This window comes from Sander lucioperca, chromosome 9 (genome assembly GCF_008315115.2).
Source record: "Sander lucioperca isolate FBNREF2018 chromosome 9, SLUC_FBN_1.2, whole genome shotgun sequence".
Classification (NCBI taxonomy): Eukaryota; Metazoa; Chordata; class Actinopteri; order Perciformes; family Percidae; genus Sander; species Sander lucioperca.
This window is the reverse complement of record NC_050181.1, coordinates 34136618-34154627: the sequence shown is the minus strand read 5'-3', so window position 1 is coordinate 34154627 and position 18010 is coordinate 34136618. Positions and strand designations below refer to the sequence as shown.

The 18010-nt window shown below is 39.3% G+C and overlaps 1 protein-coding gene and 1 long non-coding RNA gene across 2 annotated transcripts; one reads left to right on the top strand and one right to left on the bottom strand.

Moving 5' to 3' along the window:
* Window positions 1–555: 555 nt before the first annotated feature.
* LOC118495807 lies at window positions 556–16357 on the top strand. Its single transcript, XR_004898252.1, has 4 exons — window positions 556–672; window positions 1442–1478; window positions 1781–2823; window positions 16348–16357. It is a non-coding gene; the product is annotated as an uncharacterized LOC118495807 (long non-coding RNA).
* ltb4r2b (leukotriene B4 receptor 2b) lies at window positions 3089–10069 on the bottom strand. The gene is made up of 5 exons (XM_031298102.2): window positions 9825–10069; window positions 6318–6903; window positions 4900–5100; window positions 4752–4795; window positions 3089–3381 (listed from the first exon to the last, which is right to left on the bottom strand). The coding sequence occupies exons 2-5, from the start codon at window positions 6882–6884 to the stop codon at window positions 3114–3116; spliced, it is 1080 nt and encodes a 359-aa protein (XP_031153962.1). The 5' UTR covers window positions 6885–6903; window positions 9825–10069; the 3' UTR covers window positions 3089–3113.
* Window positions 16358–18010: the final 1653 nt, after the last annotated feature.

Genomic DNA, 18010 nt, shown 5'->3' with positions numbered 1-18010 from the left:
TCCATTCCACTCCATTATAGACAGAATACCAGCTGTGATCTTTAATGCAATATCTATCTTGCCCATTATCGCAACCATTCATCCAATGAATGTTCCAAAGGCACATTCTGTTTACTAATCTGATATCATTTTAAAAGGCTAACTGAGAAAACATTGGAGAACCAATTATGTAAGCACATAATGATCTCAGCTGGTATTCTGTGGAATGGAAATTTCTAAGTGACCCCAAACTTTTGACCGGTAGTGTATGTATGTATGAATGTATGTATGTATATATGTATGTACGTATGTATGTGTGATCTTTTATCACTTATTTATATAGTTTATTAATTCAGAATATGTTTTCTTATGCACCTTTAGCTGCTGGGTGAATGATGTCTGTATGTTTGTTTATACATTTCAGCTATTCTTATTCTTACCCTTATCTAAAAATGATACACTGTTGATGCAGTGAACTTGCTGCTTGTAATTTATGTTAACATGTGTTTTATAGTGGCTATTTTTTTTTAACCTATTGCGCAAGACCCGGAAGCTGTCTGTTTTCCGGTTCTGATAAAGAGATAAATTGAGCCTCGGCTTCATTAACAGTCTCTTTTCTTGTTGCGGTGATGCAGGTTGGACGTGTTGCTGCGTAGGGAGACACAAAATAACACGCATGGTACTTCGTTGACGGTATATATTCACATTTTGTATCCCATTAGTTTATGTCGCAGTTAATGTGTTTATGTATCTTCTTGTAGTTGTTTGTTGCGGTTATTTCCATTTCCGCACAGATTATCTTTGTTAGCATTGTGGCTTCAGTAGCGCCAAACCGACCGCATGGTCTGTACGTTACGTGCTAATGAGCCAAGTTGGGCCGTTATTAGACGAATTAACTTTTAAAGCTCAACTTGATGTCATTTGATTACAATCCCTTTTTTAATTGGTATCCTAAATGACTGCAGGTGTTTTAGTTGTTCCATACCAATAAGGGGAACACGTTAGGCTAAATAACGGTAACATCTCTGCAATACAGTTAATCCACACCGCAACTAGCTACACCCTCAAAGACCTTCAGTTGAATTGACAGCTTTCTAAAACAATATTGAAACCGAACATTACCACGTTAAAACTGTTGTATTGGACTGCAGTTTTAGCTAGGCTACTGAGTAGTAATCCCATGCAATTCCACCTGTTGCATGTGCTCTTCTTTCCATCTGCATTTCAGAGCAGATGCAGGTCAATTGAAAAAAATGCCACATTTATGTTCGTAATAATTCCACTTAAAGCTGTAGTTCTACATTGTACTGTCAGACCTTAATGATGAGTTGCATGTGAGTCCGTGTTTCAGCTGAACCTCATGATTATTCTTTCACTGCACTGATGGGTTTGACAGTACAGATGGATACTATTGAGGATGTTTAGTGTGAGAGTTGAGACTAACCTCGTGTGTTCTTTTTAGGATTTGTAAGAGCCTGGACTGGATTTATCTTGATAAGGTCAGTATCTGTCTCTTTGGTTGGTGCATGAAGGTGCACATTATTACTTAACACCCTGGTGCCAGTGTATCAGGACCATGTAGGTTAAATGAATGTGGCACTGCAATAAACCTTACACTCATGAATGTTTGGTTTTTATTAACTTATTGTGGAGGCTGTACCTTCATTGATTATAAATTAGGTGGATGCAATACAATTCACCACTATCTGCAGCCTCCAAATGACCATAAAGTTGAATTAACATTTCACAATCAACAGTTTAATGAACTTTTCTTTTTTTTTTTTTTTTTTTTCTTCTACAGGTAATGGGAACACTGCGTGAACCGACTCCACTGCTGGATCACACTAGTTTTTTTTTGTTTTTTTTGAAGTTGGGTGTTATTTATACTGTATTCAGTTTGAAACCCATTAGATTTATTAGCTGCCTGGAAATATGGAGTGTCTTTTTTTTTTTATTTTATTTTTTTATTAAATCTATGCACATGTATAGGGGCCATTTCTTTTTCTTAAAATCTTGTGACACTGTAAGAACTAAAATCCACACTTGTAAATAAAGTGAATGTTTTGTTTTAAACTGTATTGTTGAATTTATTTGCAGATAAGACGGGAGTACAGAATATGCATGGGAATTATAGTAGGCTATTGAATAAGAGAAATGAGGCACAGTGAGACCATATTTAAATTCATGATGTGAAAAATGTCACACACTTGTAAAAGTTGATTTCAGCAGGAAGCCTTATTTGACCTGAGGGACCTCTAGGTGCTACAGTAGACAGGCTGTAGGTGTCTATACATATGCCTGATTAGTATCTAAACAATAGGTAGTCAGCTCTAAATATTACAAATGGCTGCCGTAATTTAAATGAAAAGCAGTTTGGAATATGATATGCTACTTTTTTTGTGTGAAGTGTAAAATCAGTCTGGTACCTGAAAATTCAAACAATACGATGAAGTGTGTGTGTATATATATAGTAAGTTATACCGTAGTGCTTTAAAAATCAGTGCAAAAATTAAAACTAAAGCTGCAATCTACATTTTGCAACAAACTGTAACATGCAAAAATATACAGAGTACAGAAGACAATGATTCCCAAGGGAAATTTTCTTTCACATTACACACAGGCCTGAAATACATAACGGGACCTACACATTGATGTCAGAGTGAGGGGGCTGTCCCTGGGCAGTTGGGGCTTAAGGGCATCTCAGCAGTGCCCAGGAGGTGAACTGGCACCTCTCCAGCTACCAGTCCACACTCTGTACAGGGATTTGAACCAGCCACCCTCCGGTTCCCAAGCCAAGTCCTAATGGACCCTGATGGGGCGAAGAGTCTACCATAAGATCTAATTGTTCCTCAAGTAGATGCAGTGCTAGAGGTTACCAGTAATTTTGTTCTCTGTAACTGCCACAAAATTTAATGAAAAAAAATTGTACAAAGAAAGTGTGTTTGCAGTTGCAGACTTCCAGTCAAACTTGTTCCTTTCAATACTATTTATAAAACAAAATACTTCTCAGTCAGCTCTTAGCTGGTGCTTTGATTTTGTCAAATGTTGCTTGCAAATCTACACACTCCACATGTATTTTTTAAAACAAAATTTCACTTTCATAGAGAGCTAATTTGTATACACATAATGTTTATTCAACGCTTATCTGCCATTTTTGCTGAAATGAGAGGAGGTCCTGCGCCATTTGAGGACTCAGCATTACTGAGTCCCTCAGTGTCTTTATTCTTTTTGGTTCGTGTTTGGTCCAATGACGTGCCCTCAAAGAGCCGAGCCATGAAGGCGAAGCCGTTCTGCTTGATGTATGACTTTCCAGCAAAGGTGTAGAGGATGGGATTGGCACAGCTGCTAATGAAGGCCAAAGCTGAAGTCACTGCACGGCTTTTAAAAGAGATCTTTTCCAATCTGCAGATAAAAAGAACATGTTAGACCACAACTACAGCTAAGACTTATGAAGGGAAAATTACGTTTGGGAGAATACTTGAGAGCTTTATTTAAACAGCCCCTATTATACTCCTTTTCAGCATAATATTTGTACTCTTGGGTCTACTAGAAAAGGTTTATATGCTTTAATGTTTAAAAAACATGTTATGTTTCTCATACTGCCCATTGCTGCAGCTCCTCTGCGTGAAACACTCTGTCTGAGCTCTTGGCCCGCCTTCCCGAAAAGCTCAGTCTGCTCTGATTGGTCAGCTGGCCAACTCTGTTGTGATATGTCAACCCAAAAAAACAAGCCACTGGGCAGGGTGTGCTTGCGTAAAGGTTGATTTATGCTTCTGCGTCGAATCGACGGCGTACTCTGCATTGCCGCGAACCCCCCTCCGAGCCCTCCGCCGTAGCTCGACGAGCACCTCCAAAAATGTTTAACTATGGTCGCAGACTGCAAGGACTGTGATCGGACATAAGCTTTGCAAATAAACTCAGACATATTTTCGCTACAATGACAGGGTTATCCGTTTGTAAAGTATCTATATGTCAGTAACGTTTTGAAATTAGCACTTCGCCAGCTACTTTGTGGGCAGTTGTGCTAAAGTTTGCTTGCTAACATAACATAAACTGGCTGGCAGACACCTCGCAAATAACCTCAGACTTATCACCCCCTAGCGTTGTGGCGGTGAAATGCACCGCGATGCAAAGCAACCCTGACGCAGAACTCCGAAAGGGTCATGACGCCGTAGGAGCGACGGCGTAGCTACGCCGTGGAGTTGACGCAGATGCATATAACAGTCTTAAGTGTCGCATATACTTAAGCGCGACACCGTGCACAGGCCGCCATAGATGGCGCACGTGCTACGAGCATTCCCCATGGATGTATTAAGAGAATGCACGGAGACATTTATGCTCAACGTATTGTTCATTACAGTATTCTCCAAAACACCAGAGGGCGTACAAACAAAATAATCCGTGAATAAGCAAATAGAGAAGAAGAAACTGTGAACTGAAGAATGTGTTTTTTGAAATTTATACATCTATTACATAGACAAAAACTATATAACACACTAAAAGATGGGGGAAATTAAAAAAAGCATAATAGGGACTCTTTAAACATCTTACTCTCAAACTAACTAATATGATATAGTGTTAGTATATTAATGGATGGATTACTGAATGGGCCCACCGGGCACAAGTCAAATGAATTAGCTTCTCTCACCTGGTGTTGTAGTGTTATTGCTTATATGCAACTCTAGTAAATTTTAAAGTTTAAATTAAATAAAAAAAATAAAAATCCCTTTGTTTAAGAGAGTGGGTGAATGTGAGTGAGTTTTGTTACTCACATTTTTCTTGTAGCATTCTTCTCGGGGTACCACCGAGCTGCCACCTTGGACAGACCAAAACATACTCGGTGTTCATTCAAAAGATCAGATCATACATTAGATATGTATTTCATGTAATTAGGAATACAGTGAACACGCCCTCACACACCTCTATCATGTTGATCACATGGTACGGCAGCCAGAAAAGGCCAAACATCACCACAATAGCCAGGATGAGTTTCTCGCTGCGGGCCTTTCGTTGGAACTGGGTCTTCCTCAAGCGTCTCAGGATGAGGACGTAGCAAGTTATGATGACTGTGTAAGGAAGAATGAATCCAGCCACCGTCTCCAAGGTATAATGTAACCTCACCTGCACACAGGAGGATACAAAACAGAGGCGCGCATTGTAATGATTACATGTGTTTCTGTAGACATGACTGACTGGATGCGTCAAAACAAGGTGTGAGCTATAGAAAAAGAAGACTGAATCTGTTCATTCATAAAATAAAGCCAAACTTCACAGCAGTCAGTACGTGTATGATTTTTACATGGTATCTATCTGATGGCACAAGTTCGTGGAGATATAAGTTATCCTTATTCATTGTTTCAGGATTGGATTTAGGATACCACTGCTAGTAAACACCAATAAGATACATGTGTTGTTTGTTTTGTTGTTCATTTATCTTTATTAATCAATTCCAGCTCTAACTAAACCCCACTGTACACTACCTGCTCAGCAGTCAACAGCAGACAGACACAGTTAGCTCTAGCTATTCTGGATCAACGACATTTCGTTTACCAAATTGTTCTGACGCCGACGGAAGTTCTGGAAGATGTCTTATCAGTTTCCGCTTTCTTTGTGTTTACCTTCTAACACTGGTCACCAAGAGCAACCGCAACCAGTACTTCTGAGCTAGCAAGCTAACGTTACATGTGAAAATGGCAAGTTTTTAAGAAAATTTGGATGGTGCAACAAGGCAGGCCTGCTTGGTTTGGGAATAATTGGAAGGATTTACAAAGAAAATGTTTACTGCATTTACTCTCGAACTGGGACATTTTTGTGAACGATTGGTGGGATTGCTGTAGACGAAGTCCATACAGTGATTCACTGGTAAGAGCAAATGAGGTTTAACCACATATCCAGCTAATATAAGTAGCCTAGCTCACATTACTGTATGGTGTGAACCATTAACTTCATTTAATGTTGTATGTGCCGTTTGCTTTCGTGTGCAAATGTTTCACCCCAGAGAGTCATTTTTCACCTATCCTAGAATGTATGTGTGGTGTAGCCAGATCTTACTCCACAGCGCTGTGGAGATCTAGCTGGCAATGCGAGACTAGAAACTAGCTGGTGAACATAGTGGCGCATTTAGCAGCTTACAGTAAGAGACAAATATTTCCTTTAGGAGTTCGGTGGAGACCAAAACAGAGCTAAAAGAGAGTGAATATTAGACTTTTATTTACCAGGTGGCCAAGATCATGACTCCAAGGGGCTTTTGACTAAACGCTAAATACATTACTCAAGAAAATATTAGATTAACAGCAGATAATGAAAATAATTGTCAGTTGCAACCCTGGTGTACTTACGTGTTGAGACAGTGTGTGATTGGGCATACACACAGGTTTTGTTGTATTAAATTCTTCATTTACAGTTTTCTCACTCACGCCTCGAAACACCAGTGAAGGGATAGAAATGACCATCACCAACGCCCACGTGCCTACAATCACTCTTTTCACAATCTTCCGGCTGACTTTGGAGGACACTTTCCTGGGCAACACCACGACCACCATCCTGTGCACGCTCATCAGCGTGATCATAAAGATTGAGGCGTACATGTTGGTGTTGCACAGGTAGAACAGGACTTTACACATGGCTTCACCGAAGACCCACGTCTGTTTGGCCAGGTAGACGATGAAGAAGATGGTGAGGGCCATGAGGAAGCCATCTGCACACGCCAGGTTAAGGATGAGGAGGGTGGTGACCGAGCGCTGTTTGATGCGTGCCATGATGCTCCAGATGATGAAGAGGTTGCCAGGGACGCCCACAAGGAGGACCAAGCTGAGGATCAGAGCACCCAGGACTGTGGAGCTGTCACTGCTCACAGCGCTGTCATCTTGGTGTTTGAAGTCTTCTGTGTCATTGGATTCGAACATGCTAGAAGGAGGTTTGATCCTAAGGATGAGAGAGAAAGTCAGAACCTAAATATTTCATTCATCATTAAAGTAAAATGAGTGGAAATAGGTATTTCATATTGCACAGGGTTGGGTGCAATGATTGAACTTTCTATTTATGTTTGTTTGGTTCTATGATTGATTATAGTATTTATTGTATTTTAAACTTGTAGTTGTATTAAGGATGCCCAAATACCAAGATTCTGGTCGATACGATAACCAATATTTACAGATGTTGATGATTGATGATCTGTATAAAACAAGTTTCTATGATAATCATAATCATCTTTCTTTATTTGCAAAACATTTGGAAAAGCCCATGATTCATAGATTTACCGCATTGTTTGATCACTCCTCTTGGCCATACACACTGACACACAACGGCAGCTACACGGAAATAATCATCACAATAAACATCGGACCAGTGTTGCTCATTGGACTGATGCTGATGTATAAAAACTGACACGCATTGGACAGATGACGATATGATTGCCGATATACAGTATTGTGCATCCTTAATTTGTATACACTACCGGTCAAAAGTTTGGGGTCACTTAGAAATTTCCATTCCACTCCATTACAGACAGAATACCAGCTAAGATCACTTGCATTGTTTTTTAATCAGGGCAGCAGTTTTCTGATTACATTATGTGCTTACATAATTGCAAAAGGGTTCTTGACTGTTGTAGAAAGAAGTGGTTGATCTTTAATGCAATATCTGCATTGCCCATTATCAGCAACCATTCATCCAATGTTCCAAAGGCACATCCTGTTTACTAATCTGATATCATTTTAAAAGGCTAACTGAGAAAACATTGCACAGCAAGTAGCTAAATCTGTTACAATTCATCTCTTCTCTTTGTATGAGAGTCATGTTTTTTGCCTATGGTCGCTGACATATAAATGTAATAAGCACATTTTCCCTAATATCCAAAGTCAGAGAAACTTGTGGATGCCTTTCCCATGACTTCTTAATATCTCCATTTTATGATATACTATCTCACAACGATGATTTACCATCTTATTTTTATTAGAAACCTTCATTGTTTCTCAGTTTAGGACTGAAACCCGATGTCAGACATCTCTTTTAAGAGCTTCCTGGAAATATTTATCACGGTCCTCTACCTGCTTCAATAACCTTTTCATCTGTATGATGTGGACTGCCATCCATGAGTCCTCTCTAAGATTTAGGAACATTTATTTGGAAAAAAGAGGGTGATAGAAGTTACATTAACAAAAAATACTCCTCTGGTAATGTGATTCTTTACTACTTATCTAAGACAAAGATGGTATGATGGTCTGGAGTGAATTAAATAGTGTACCAGTTACTGAATATAAACATTACAAAACATTGTCCACCAAAGGTACACAAGCTGTTTCCAGATCTAGAGGATGGCTGGCACACTGACGCAGCCTCTAAAATATTCACATAAGACTCTATAGCCAACAGTGTAGCTCAAGCTCAGGCGCAGCATGCTAAAACATGCCAAACATTAGCACAACTGCGTCAAAGAAGAGCACTATTTCAACACAGTCTTTGATTCACTTTGATTTGTTTCTTCTTGTCTTGTCTCTTTCTTACTCATTGTCCTTTTTGTAATGGAAACCAGTGACATGAAGTGCAGAGGTCACAAAATGTTGACTTTTAAGGAAAAACACAGTTAAACATGGTGTATCCAACAACCCCTGACTATTGTTATTATTATTATTATTATTTAAGATACATTTTGGCCTTTTATGGTCTTTAACAGGCAGGGTAGCTTGATAACAGGAAAGGGGAGTGACACTCTACTGGGTGAGCTAAGAGGTCAACCCAAATCCTGACTATTATTTTTTTTTAATGATTCTTTTCTGGGAATTTTTTTGCCTTCATTGACAGGATAGCTTATCACAGGATAGGGGAGAATGACATGCAGCAAAGGGCTGCAGGTCGGAATCAAACCTGTGGCCGCTGCAGTAAGGACTGAGCCTTGGTACACAGGGTCGCACATTTAAGGTGAACTACCCAGGCGCCCCCGAACCCTGACTTTTATTAAAGACTAATATTCCTAATAGAAAAATGAAACATGAGTGATGTAGAGAAAGGAAAGATCTGATCTCCACAAAAAAAAAAGCATTTCCCTTTTGTGAGAACAAGCCCTTGTTTATTTGATTAATTTATTCATTAAGTGCTCATTTCCTAATGTCCGGCTAAAGCAAACTGTTTATTTTCCCCGGATGGATAAAAATGAGTGTGAACGAGTAAACAAAGTGAAACTAAGCCACTCTCTACGATCACTAGAAGAAAAATGCCACAGAAAGCCTAGCCCGAGCAACAAATTGACGCTGTCACGTGAAAGCATTGTTTTTCAGGAAAGACAGCTTTCTTTCTTTTTTGTCATATAGCTGTTCCAAATTATGAACTTATGTTGTAATGGATATACAACATAACTGTACTGTTGTAATGGACAAACTGCACTAAGGATAACATAAATCTCACGTAATTTATGTGCAAATGACAAAGTAAGGAAAAGACTGTAAAAGTACATGCGAGAAAATCAGACAATTGGGAAATACTAGGTGCTTTTGATTTACAAAAATATGATCTTTCACAATTCAAGCAACTATTTGGGTTCAAAAACAACAAATAAAAAGGTGAGAAACTTTTCAAAGAATCTGAAAATCCCCACAAAACTGCAAATGACTTGTTCCTGCCAGGAACTCTGTTTGCCAATAAAGAAATAGTCATGGATGTTCTTGCAGTCCAAAATAAAAATGAGTCATAGGTTTGTAATAAATCTGCTATGTGTAAATAATCAAGTCAAGAAAAAGTAAATTATTATTATTATTATAAGATGGAAACAGAAAGAATTGGAAAGAGGGAGATGTTTATGAGGTGAGTCCGAAATTAAGTTTTCCAGTAAAGGTTCAAAAGTAACTGACCTTTCAAGGACTTCTCTCTTGGATGAGTGTCTGATTCAATTATCCAACTGCTGCTCTCCTCTCGGTCCGACAGTGTTTCCCTCGTGTGACGGTCTCTGTTAGCTCTGTCCATAATAAACTGAATCGCATCCTGGCCCACAGGCTGCAACATGCCTTGTTTAGAAAAAAAAAAAAAGAGGCAGAGAGGAGTGTCCTTCCCAAACGTTTTCTCTCCCTCCCTCTATCTTCAGTGACGTACAGTCATCTCCATGTAGGATTATATTCATGTGCATGGATCTCAAGTATCCGTGCTAAAACATTGTGTCCATTAAGACCTTTTTCATATAAAAAAAAAAACCATTGTGTGTTTATAAACATAAACATTGCGTTCTTCCTAAAAACAGTGTCACTTATCAAAATGCATATTTGTGTTTCCAGTTCACTGTGAGTCAAATGATGCATAATCTGAAGAAATGGAGAAGAATTGGTGATTCAAATGCTTGCACAAGCTCCCCGTGTCATTGGTGCTGCTCACACAAGCACAAACACGCACGCACACACACACACACACACACACACACACACACACACACACACACACACACACACACACCCACACACACTAACTCACTCACTCACTAGTTCATACAAGTTTCTCAGGAATGGTAGTTGCCGGGGGAAATTGTAATTGGAGAAATGAGAAGGAACACAACGCCCTTGTTCAGTTTGTTCAGTGATGTCATGGCTGACATTCATGCATCTGTCAGCATCTGTCTCACAGAAAAGCTGATAAGCCAGAATTGGCTGCTCCATCACTATCGCTTTGAAATCCTGATTTAAAAGCTGTGTTTCAATTGATTAAAGTATATTGTAAATGGACGGCATTCACACAGCACTTTTCTAGTCTTAGAAACCACTCAAAACACTTTACAACACAAGCCAGCACTCACCCATTCACACACACACACACACACACACACACACACACACACACACACACACACACACACACACACACACACACACACACACACACACACACACACACACACACACTGGTGGCAGAGGCTGCAAGGTGCCAACTGCTCATCATCAGGAGGGGAAGAATTAACATTCACACACTCATACACTGCCACCGGGAGCAATTTGGGGTTCAGTATCTTATCTATATTCTATATCAGTACAATTGAATTGAATTGTCACTTTGACATGTCAACATGCCTTCCAGATTACATTACAGTTTTTTACAATCACTTTGCTACTAATTTCAGAACCTTGACGTCATTTTTCAAAACTCTAGACACAAAACTCAAAACGGTCATCACTTGTAACACAGGCTGTCCAATGTTCAAAACATTGCATTGTGCATTCATATCTTTAAAGACATATTGCACTTGCACAATCATTGGTTCAAAAAACAAATTTATTGTGAAATACTATTGAAACGTTACTTTAGATCACCCACACACAAGCTACCGATAGTTTCACTGTGTTATTGTTCGTACAATCATTAAATATTGTAGTACAAAATAGGTGATACATGTTTCATTATGGTACTACATATACATATATCCCTGTAAAAGTACTGCAGTAGTAGAGATAATACTACAGACCAATGTGGTACGAGTATTTATAATATATTTATTTACTTACTGTATTTAACCTTTATTTACAGTATCCAGGTAAGTCGATTGAGAACAAATTCTCATTTGCAACGACGACCTGTCACATTCACACAGTTCCACATTCATACCTGGAAGCTGCCCAGTACAACACCAGTCTGATCTGCTGACCACTGAGCAGTATATATATATATATATATATATATATATACAGTACTTTATATATAAAGTATATATACATTATATATCTCAATCATCAGTAACGAGTTGGCAGAATTGGACAAGCAATTCCAAGGGCCTTCATGCATACAGTGCAGTACCGTCAATACAGTAAATAGTCTTAAAGGTGGTACATGGGAGCATAGAAACAGTGTCTGATACAGTAAACAGTAGTACATTACAGTAAAGAATGATGATGAAATATTACATCCATAGACAATGTAGTCTAATTGGTTCAGGCTCCACACTAACTGGTGACAATGAATCTCGTTATCTTGAAACTTTCATGATCTAAACATGGAATATTGTTTGTCTGTTTCCATACAACTATGCATTAAGAGTAATGCAACAGTTACTTATCATTTTGAGTAGTTGTATTGATTGATAGTTAGATCATTGTAATGGAATGAATAGACAATCATCTGAAATGTAATGTGTGAATTGCCTTTTGAAATAGTAGTACTTTGATGTTAAGTTGGGTCATATTGAACAGGTGATCTTTGTTAAATGAACAAATGATTTTTGGTTTATGTGTATTGTATCCAAGCAATTGAAAAAAGTGTTAGAGTTTTGATAACGTGCATTTTGATCATTGGTTGTGAGTTTTGTGTCTAGAGTTTTGAAAAATGACGTCAAGGTTTTGAAATTAGTGCCAAAGTGATTGTAAAAAACTGTAAAATAATGTATTTACACATTTTTAATTAGGAATCAGAAACACACGTAAGACTCAGAGTTAGTTGACGGAAACCGGGTTTTCGGTTTCACATAGCCAGTTCATCTTAACTCTGAGTTACTATGGCAACATGATCTGTGAACCTAACCTGCTCGCTAGCAGGTTTTCTTCAACTAACCCTGAGTTTCTTTTCCCTTATTACCCAATGTGTTATAGTTATCTACCTCCCCATGTGTAAAAAAATAAAACAACATTATGCCTTTCATTTTATGATGTATTTTTGTAAGTTCAAATGCAGTACAGTAGCCTAGTTAATATTTGTCATGTTGTTCTCTATGTTGTTGAAACAAGTAAAATCATCCACCCCACCCACCCTTAACTGATGTTCTAGCAGTTGTATTTCAAATTCTGGCTTTTTTTTTTAACTACAACCTTATGTGGTCCCTTTCTAGATCTGTTTTTTTAAATCTTTTTCTCTAAGCTAAAGGAGCAAATAATTACATAATTTTCATAATGCCAGGCCTTCTTAATTTCATTGTAAGTCATGGGCCAATGCTGAACAGCATCTTACAGAGCCAAGTTGGGCTGTAGAAGTGGATGGCCCCTATTCCTTGTAACCCTCACGCAGCATTGCTCTGTGTAAATGGAGCTCAGCGAAAATTCTGGCAGGAAGACTTCTAAACTTAATCACATTTCTCTCTCTTCTAAAACTGAACAGCTGTTAGAGGCTCTCACTTTTATCTAACCAATCAGAATAGGCCTTGAATTTCTCAAGCCAGTCACAGCACAACACCCCTGTTTTAAACCTGTCTCTCTCTCTGCTGCTCAGTTGTCATTTCAGACTAAGAACAACCCTCCTCCTCCCCTTGCTCCTCCGGCCTTCATCCTGCACGGCTCCTGGTTCCTCCTCCGACCAGACTGCGTCGGCTCCTCGGTTCGATATTCGGGTTCCTCACACTGCCATCAGTGTCTAGACTCCATTGGGGGATCAGCTTCTGGCCTTCTAACCCCCTAATTATATATCATTTAATAATGATGGAGTCTAATCTCCAAAGACTGTACATGTCATATCATGCATTCGTACAATAAATCTTTGCATATCTGCAATGAAGTCTCTCCTGATTGAAATAGATAAGGTGCAAGTTTTATCATGGTACACCATCAGATAGGCTGTGTAAACCTCAGCCTCTCTTCCCTTGTGGCGGCGGACAATGTGCCTTCATCCTCCTCCTAAGGACACCATTTTGTGTTCTACTCTAACCATCTCAAGTATCAATTTATTTGTCATTTCACTGAGTACTTGCATACACAGAAGAAACCAAAAGTTGTTTCCTATCAGTCACAGTTTCACATAGCCAGTTCATCTTAACTCTGAGTTACTATGGCAACATGACTCAACTAACCCTGAGTTTCTTTTCCCTTCTTACCCAATGTGTTACAGTAATCTACAACATTATGCCTTTCATTTTATGATGTATTTTTTATTTTCTACAAGTTCAAATGCAGCACAGTAGTTAATATTTGTCATGTTGTTCTTCATGTTGTTGAAACAAGTAAAATCATCCACCTCACCCACCCTTAACTGATGTTCTAGCAGTTGTATTTCAAATTCTGGCTTTTTTTTTTTTTAACTACAACCTTATGTGGTCCCTTTCTAGATCATCTTTTTGAATATTTTTCTCTAAGCTGAATGAGCAAAGAATCACATAAATTTCATAATGCCAGGCCTTCTTAATTTCATTATAAGTCATGGGCCAATGCTGAACAGCATCTTACAGAGCCAAGTTGGGCTGTAGAAGTGGATGGCCCCTATTCCTTGTAACCCTCATGCAGCATTGCTCTGTGTAAATAGATAAGGTGCAAGTTTTATCATGGTACACCATCAGATAGGCTGTGTAAACCTCAGCCTCTCTTCCCTTCTGGCAGCGGACAATGTGCCTTCATCCTCCTCCTAAGGACACCATTTTGTGTTCTACTCTAACCATCTCAAGTATCAAGTATCAATTTATTTGTCATTTCACTGAGTACTTGCATACATAGAAGAAACAAAAAGTTGTTTCTTATAAGTCACAGTGCAAACAATAAAAAAGAAATAAATACTACCAAGTTAAAAAAATAAATAATAATATCTAAAAACAAGTTATAAACAAACATTCAGACAGCACAATCAGTCCATAAAACAAATCTGTGGTGGGGGGTGGTTGGGTCAGCAGGTGAGCTTCCTCCAGAGATGCCTTCAGCTAAAGTTTTGACTGAGGACCATCTCTTCAGCCTCTGTGAGTGGTGGGGGTTCCTGCTGTTTTTCAGGCTTCAGCCTTTTTTTTTTTCTATTGGCTATAATGGAGGTTGAATTTGTCCATGAGGCACAAATTCGGAGACTTGCATGTAGGGCATTTAAAGTGCTCATAGTATGCTTTTTGGCTTTTTCCCTTTCCTTTATTGTGTTATATATCTTTTTGGTGCACGTTATAGGTTTACAAAGTGAAAAAGCCCAAAGTCCACCCCAAAGGCACTTACCATCTCCAACAGAAAACACTGTTCACAAACTGCTCCAAACAGCTCTATTGTAGTCCAGCCTTTACTTCAGAGACAAACATGGTCACTTTGTAACACGTTATAATGCTCGCCTAGCTGCTAGCGTGGCACGCCCTCATACTCTGCTTCTGACTGGCTAATAGTCCTTACCTAGCTACTGCGCATGTGCAACTCCCAACAAAGATGGAACAGAAGTGAGATGTCTCACTCTGTAGCTAAAACAGAGAGCTCAACACACAGGGTGAAAAGAGGAGCTGCAGCAATGTGCAGTACAAAAAAAATATGGTGTTTTTTGAAAATTAAACCATGTACACCTATTCTGCAGGGGTGTGATTCTTCCGGATAATTCCGGAAATCCGGCTTTTCTGACCTGAAAATGAAGCTCTCGTAAATCATGCAAATCCGCTTTTTTTTTTGTGTGTCGCAAGGCACAGGTCGGGGGTATTGGTAAACATAATGACCGATCACTGCTGTCAACGTTTTTTGTGCCTCTGACTCATGTCTTCATATCACTCCGCAAGTGGTCCATTAATTTGTCACGATGTAACTTCATTCAAAGCAGAGCTCCACCAAAGAGCCTGCAATCGTTACGGAAGGTTATTTGAATAAGAATTTTGGACGTGTGGGGGCGAACTAGTATCTTCTTAGCTGAAGCCGACAACGGGACAATATTTTTATTTTATGTTGGCAATGCAAGCTGAAGCGACGTAGCAGATGACGTTGAGAAGTTGCAGTGAGGAATATTTTAGGAGCACCATTTTCGGCAGTGCAGAAAGGTAGTGGCCCACACTAACTGGCGAGCCGTCAGTCGGTCGAAGCTAACAGAAGCTAGCTGGCGTAAGCTGACAGCTGACCAACGCTACCAAGTGATCGGCGGAGACAGGGAGTACATGTATTTGAAAGAGTCCGGCAGTTGTGGTAGACAAAGGTCCAGTCGGGAGATTGGATGGAGAGTCCACTGAAGTCCACTGCGGTCTGAAGGGCTAATCCTCGCTAGATCACTAGCTAGTCGGGAGGTTGACAGCTAACGTTAGCCAGCTGAAGCTAACAGTCGATCGATGGTGAGTAACGTACGTTACACAGGCCGGCAGCAGCACAGAGTCCAGAGTTGATAAGTGTGTGTGTGTGTGGGGGGGGGGGTAGAAAGGTGTTGAGAATGACCAACACCTAATCTTAAACTTAGTGTAGCTACTTAATTTGCTACGACCCGATCAGAGGTTACTTAAATTGAGACGTTCAGTCAAAATCAATCATGTCACCTTCAAACGGGATCTCCGTTTGCAGGGTTCAGGCTGTACCGGACCCTCCCAGTGATCATGCTGCTCTGGGGGACCGGCTGTACAGTGAGAAGCCGCTGCTGACCGGCGCAGAGCTCTGCCAGAACTCCGACTGCTGTCTGTCCGCGCGGCCGTCTGACGGCATCAGTATTAAATTGAGACAGTTTTATTAGCGGTTAAAAACGTCTCGCGTTAAATAGTGGTCTAATTCGGTACAGTTGGTTTTAACGCCTGATGCGAAGTGTAGGCCTATAGGAGTACACATGAAAACCCTGAACAAGCAGCGTCGCTCTGCTCTGTCTTTCTGCTGTGCCCCATTCATGTAGTAGTTTTACACTATGTAGATTAAACTCTGCAATTAATCCGCGGTTCACATGTATGTATGAACTGTGGTGGTCCGTTACACTGTAGGCTATATTCAACATCACTGATTAAGTAGCCTAAGTCAATCCTACAAACAACTGGACTTTAGGGTCAAGTGTTGTTGTATCCGGCCCATGTCCCGGATAGGAAAGCCTCCTTACTGGACTACTGAATATAATAATATTCCATTATATTTTGTATTTTGAATTGTTACCTGCCACCAGAATTTTGTGATTTCCTTGCAATAAATATTGACATTTTTACCATAAATTGGTGCCTAAAAATGTATCAGAATGCAGGAATTGAAGTCTTTTACCCTCAGAATTTCATGGGGGAGGACCCCCAGACCCCCCCCCTGCTTTGTGTGTTCCCACAAAGACAAATTCTGAGCAAGGAAAAACCCTGAAGTATAATCACAGACAGCCATAAAAAACATTTAAATTGCAGAGTTAGAGTTATAACTTAATATGTACAGTGTCAACAGAGAGAAACACGGACAATTGAACAGACAGTGACAACATACATACTACATACCTACATACTGTAGAGAATGACAGTAACAGCATACAAACGGCATAAATAAAAAATTGTTATAAACGTGTGCTCTTTAAAAAGTAGAAAGCATTGTTTGCCAGTTACATTAAATGTTTAAAAATCCGTAAATGTCCGTGGGTGGGGCTGCATGGGCGTGGTAATGTGGGCTGGTGTGGGTGTGGGTGTGGGTGTGGGTGTGTGTGGGTGTGGGTGTGGTAGTAAGGAGAGAGAATGGGAGAAGGAAGTTTGTGTGAGGTGGACCTGGTCACCACAGACCCAAATCTTCTCAGCTGTTGCTACTGTCATATGCTGTACTGTCTCTTCATGTGGCACTATTATTATTTATATTATAACAAGGTAATGCAATGTGTGATCAAGTGATGACTGATTAACAGTAATGTAAATGCTAAATGCCCTAATACCTACATATCATGTAAGACTCAATTTCTCCATTTCTTTGCACAAAACTCTCCAGAAAGTGCCATTTAATGGTTTATTTTTTTTTTAAAATGAGGGGGGGGGCTGTTGCAGCGTCATGGGTGCGCCGTATATTTTCCTGCTTTTTTGTCCTTTGCTAATCACACCTATGATTCTGATATAATCTCTAAATACAATTATGGACCTGAAAATGAGCATAATATGAGCGCTTTAATGTTACTTTTTTTAAGATTATTTTTTTGGGGCTTTTCCCTTATTATAGAGTGTCAGCCTCACACTTTTTGCAAAAAAATTAACACAAAAAGCAAAACACTAAACACACTTACATTAGACACAGAAGTATATATATATATATATATATATATATATATATATATATTTTTTTTTATGGATTTATGGATGGAAATATTTGTGCTGTAGCCTGAACTATTTTGCACTTCAGAATTTTAACTATGCACACACACATATAGTATAGATAGTTTTGTCTTCATATTTTTTTGCATTAATGTCAATATGAAGCATAGAAATATATATATTCATATTTGT

Excerpts from the sequence above, each read along its gene's own strand:
- ltb4r2b (XM_031298102.2), bottom strand. The coding sequence starts at position 6,884 with ATGTTCGAATCCAATGACACAGAAGACTTCAAACACCAAGATGACAGC. Across the intron at positions 4,796-4,899 it reads ATGTGATCAACATGATAGAG|GTGGCAGCTCGGTGGTACCC; the intron begins GTGTGTGAGGGC and ends GGTCTGTCCAAG. Across the intron at positions 3,382-4,751 it reads AAGAATGCTACAAGAAAAAT|ATTGGAAAAGATCTCTTTTA; the intron begins GTGAGTAACAAA and ends TTTTATCTGCAG.